Source organism: Antrostomus carolinensis, unplaced genomic scaffold (genome assembly GCF_000700745.2).
Source record: "Antrostomus carolinensis isolate BGI_N321 unplaced genomic scaffold, ASM70074v2 scaffold24531, whole genome shotgun sequence".
NCBI classification, from domain to species: Eukaryota; Metazoa; Chordata; class Aves; order Caprimulgiformes; family Caprimulgidae; genus Antrostomus; species Antrostomus carolinensis.
Window position 1 is genome coordinate 2,377 of NW_010292349.1, and position 4,191 is coordinate 6,567.

At 46.4% G+C, this 4,191-nt stretch overlaps 1 protein-coding gene across 1 annotated transcript; it reads right to left on the reverse strand.

Annotated features, from left to right (window-relative positions):
* Positions 1 to 813: 813 nt before the first annotated feature.
* ANKRD49 (ankyrin repeat domain 49) lies at positions 814 to 3,714 on the reverse strand. Its single transcript, XM_010176943.2, has 2 exons — positions 3,433 to 3,714; positions 814 to 1,272 (listed from the first exon to the last, which is right to left on the reverse strand). Exons 1-2 carry the CDS (start codon positions 3,691 to 3,693, stop codon positions 814 to 816), a joined length of 720 nt encoding a protein of 239 aa, XP_010175245.1. The 5' UTR covers positions 3,694 to 3,714.
* Positions 3,715 to 4,191: the final 477 nt, after the last annotated feature.

Below are 4,191 nucleotides of genomic sequence, written 5' to 3' on the forward strand. Positions count from 1 at the left end.
AGGGGGGTTGGACTGGATGATCTCCTGAGGTCCCTTCCAACCCCCACCAGTCTGTGATTCTGTATGTTGGCTGTTTATCCTCACACAGTTGAGGTTCATTTGTTCTAACTAATGCTGTATCCATGACATAAAAACTTTACTCCTCAACTTAATTTGCATGGGAAAATTAAACAAGATCTTCATAGAAAGTAATGTCCTTCCTTGAAAGGTATCAGGAAAACAGAAACCTAAACTACTTTACCATCCTATGAATAACACTTTTGATTGCATTGATAATTAAGCTTTCAATTAAAAATATGACAACAAAATACCTAGGATTAAATTTTTTATTTTATAATAAGCCCTACACCAGGATGACTAAACATTTTGTGTATCACCCAAATAAGTTACATTCATTCTGAGCTTTCATGCAGTTTTAAAAAAGTTTAATTCCTCAAAAAATAATTTTCAAGTGAGCTGTAAAACTCTGCACAACCAAGCCAGAATTCTTTTACATCAAGTAAATATTCCAGTTTTCCCCTCTTGCTTTGACAGCAAAGACCAATTACAAAAGCCCCTCCAAATCTGCACTAATTAAATGGAGACTCACTGAAATTTGGGTGACTTTCTGAATACCCTGAATAACAGTAGTAACGCTCCAAAGTATGAGCCAGACCACTGAGCTGAGTTGCAAGAAGTGACATTTTGCCTGTGGAGAATATGCAAGTATCTTAAATGAAAACCTTATTGCAAAGGGGGAGGCCTCCACTGAGGAACACACAGAACACCAAGAGGAGGCAGCAATCCTCATGTTCACAAGCTCAACCGCAGCTTTTAAGGGGACACAGCATTTATGCAGTCTTCTACTATTTCAAAAAGGCAGTGATATACATCAGTCCTCCTAGCAATGTCAAGGGCCGTTTCATCCAAGTTGTTTCTCAGGTCTGGTTTCACGTAGCGATTCATCAGCAAGAGTTCAAGGGTTTCGCGACTGTTTTTGTTTCCGGCAGCGATATGCAACGGTGTCAGCAAACCGTTTGTCTGCGCGTTGATGTCTGCGCCCTGCTGAAGTAAGAACGCCGCCACGCTGGTGTTGTTCCACTTACAGGCGCTGTGCAGAGGCGTCCAGCCGTCCACTGTCTGCGCGTGAACGTCTGCCCCTTGGGCCACCAGTTCATGGGCAATGTCCAAGTGGCCGCTGTAGGCAGCTCGATGGAGAGGAGTGTACTGATCCTCATCACGAGTGTTCACTGGAGCCAGCTTTTCGGAAAGGAGCCTCTTCACTGTACTCAGCTAAAGAAAACAGGTAATTTAATATGAAATTCTGCAAACAAGATGTATGGATTTTACTGTTCTGAAGTTTTATGGTGTCCTGGTTTTTAGCTGGGACAGAGCTGGGTTTATTTTCAGTAGCTAGAACAGCCCTGGGGCTTGCTTTCAGCCTGGGACTTGTTACGAGAGACACACAGATAACATACCAGTGTTTGCATTTGTGTCACTGGAAGTGAAGGACTTTGTGTTTTGTTGGTCTACAAGTGCAAGATCTAAGGGGACAAGGAATATTTAAATTAATAAGTTAAATTGACATTTAGATATGCCAATGGGATATTCCATATCATATCACATCATGTCCAGTATATTAATGAGGGTCTCTTCCTCTTTTGGTTCTCTCTGACTTTCTCTTGGGCTCTCACTCTCCCGGGATTGCAGTTTCTGTTCGTGATTGTTGCTCCTCCAGGATCGCTTTCTGGGAATGGGCTGGGCTTGGTCAGCAGGTGGTGAGCAACTCCACTGTGTATCACTCATTTGCATATTTTATTACTATCATTATCATTATTAATATAATAATTACTTTAAGTTTTATTTTATTTTGATTATTAAATTGTTCTTATCTCAACCTACAAGTCTCCTTACCCTTGCCCCCCAGTTCAGACCCTGTCCCCTGGGGCTGGCGGGGGCAGTGAGCGAACAGCTGTGTTGGCTGCTAGCCCAGTGCCAGTCCAGAGCCAGCCCAGAGCCAGCCCAGAGCCAGCCCAGAGCCAGCCCAGAGAAACCACCACATAGCGAAAAGCAGTTCCTGTCAGTCTTAAAAAGGCTTAAGTGCAACAAGAAGTTTTAAAATGAAGCCAGTTATTGCTGCTGGTGTGGAGTTTTTGTTTTGTTTTTAAGGAGATACAACATGAACATCAGGTGCAATGCCTGAGCAGGACCTTTACCTCTGTCCTGGTTTTTGCTAGGAAAGGGTTAATTTTCTTCTTAAGAAAATTGTTCTTCTAAGTTAAACTATCACAGCCTTACACCCTAAGTACCTCCACAGGACTGCAGATGGAGCCTGTGTGTCTAAGGAAGGCAGCTAATGAAAAAAGTGCCCACAAGGGTGTAATAAGCTACGTAACAGGAATCTTGGTCATCTCTCCTTCACTTCCAAGAATAAAAAGCTTTTCCTTTTTCCATAAAAAGACAGGAAGACAGTCACCAATTACCTGCATATGGAGCTTCTGAGAAAATAAAGTTTCAGATACACCCTCTCCACCCCAGTTAAAAGGCTTGCTTGCCATGAAGAAAGAGCCTGGCAGGCTTTCAGTTTATGCAAGTTTAAGAAGAGTGCTCTTGTTAGTTTAACTCTGAACTACAATCAAAGCTTTTCTTCTATAACTGCTTGAGAGAGTCCAGCACAGAGCCACGAAGATGATGAAGGGAGTGGAGCATCTCCCTTATGAGGAAAGGCTGAGGGAGCTGGGTCTCTTTAGCTTGGAGAAGAGGAGACTGAGGGGAGACATATTTAATGTTTATAAATATGTTAAGGGCGAATGTCATGAGGATGGAGCCAGGCTCTTCTCAGTGATGCCCAACGGTAGGACAAGGGGCAATGGGTGTGAGCTGGAACACAGGAGGTTCCACTTAAACTTGAGAAAAAACTTCTTTACAGTGAGGGTGACAGAGCCCTGGGACAGGCTGCCCAGGGAGGTTGTGGTGTCTCCTTCTCTGGGTCTTGAAAGACCCGCCTGGACGCCTTCCTGTGTGATCTCATTTAGGTTCCTGCTCCAGCTGGGGGATTGGACTGGATGATCTTTTGAGGTCCCTTCCAATCCCTAACATTCTGTGATTCTGAAAGCTAATGGATCCAGAGATATTTGGTGTGTGTGGGCTGCAAAGGGAGCTGTTTTACATACAGTGGCTTGCAAAACCAGATCAAAATAGTTCAGAGGTAAAGGACGGTGTAGGTAATTTTGTTTGTGCGTGAAACTGTAGATACGTGCTCAAAATAACATTCTCATCAGTGATACGTATCACAGAATCGCCTGGATTGGGAAAGACCTTTAAGATCATCGAGTCCAGTCATCAACCTCCCACTGACAAGTCCCCGACTAACCCATGTCCCTCAGCACTGTGTCTGCACAGCTCTTCGATCCCTCCAGGGATGGAGGCATAAGAACAGAGTTCGTGCCTTACCCGGTTGTTTTCCGCTGCCCAAAGCAGCAATTTCTCTGGATTTTTTTCCATTTTTTTTTCTTGTGTTTCATACCATTCCTCGCTCCTTTCCTGTTCATCATCCTCATCATCAGACTGTCCCGACCAACAGCTCTGAGTTCCCACAGGAATCAAATGCCTGTGTGTCTCCAGCAGTTCAAGTTGGTTAAAATTCTCCAGAAACTGTTCAAACTGGTCGCTGTCATCATCGTCATCGTCATCGATGTGTTTGTCTTTGTTCATTTTCAGTCAGCACCTGTAAGGAGCAGGTACAGGATGGTGTTTATAACAACTTTTGCTGTCACCCGGGCGCTAATTGTCAGTAAAAACACCCGACGGACGCTGCAGACACCACCAACCCGCCAACAGCGGAACTCGACGCTCCTCTGCTCAGCGGGGCTCTGCCAGCTCTGCCGGGATCCCCGGTTAACGCCACGGAGGAAGCACACGGCGCTATCCCCGCCTAGGCACGGCGTCCCCGGCAGCGCGGGGCCGCGTCCCGCAGCTCACACCCCGAACACCCGCGTTTGACGAACAGGACGCTGCAGACACCACCAACCCGCCAACAGCGGAACTCGACGCTCCTCTGCTCAGCGGGGCTCTGCCAGCTCTGCCGGGATCCCCGGTTAACGCCACGGAGGAAGCACACGGCGCTATCCCCGCCTAGGCACGGCGTCCCCGGCAGCGCGGGGCCGCGTCCCGCAGCTCACACCCCGAACACCCGCGTTTGACGAACAAAGA

What these genes read in the sequence shown, in the direction of transcription:
- ANKRD49 (XM_010176943.2), bottom strand. Translation starts at nt 3,693, where the DNA reads ATGAACAAAGACAAACACATCGATGACGATGACGATGATGACAGCGAC. An exon ending in GGGCAGCGGAAAACAACCGG is followed by an intron (nt 1,273 to 3,432) that starts GTAAGGCACGAA and finishes TGTTTTCTTTAG; the next exon opens with CTGAGTACAGTGAAGAGGCT.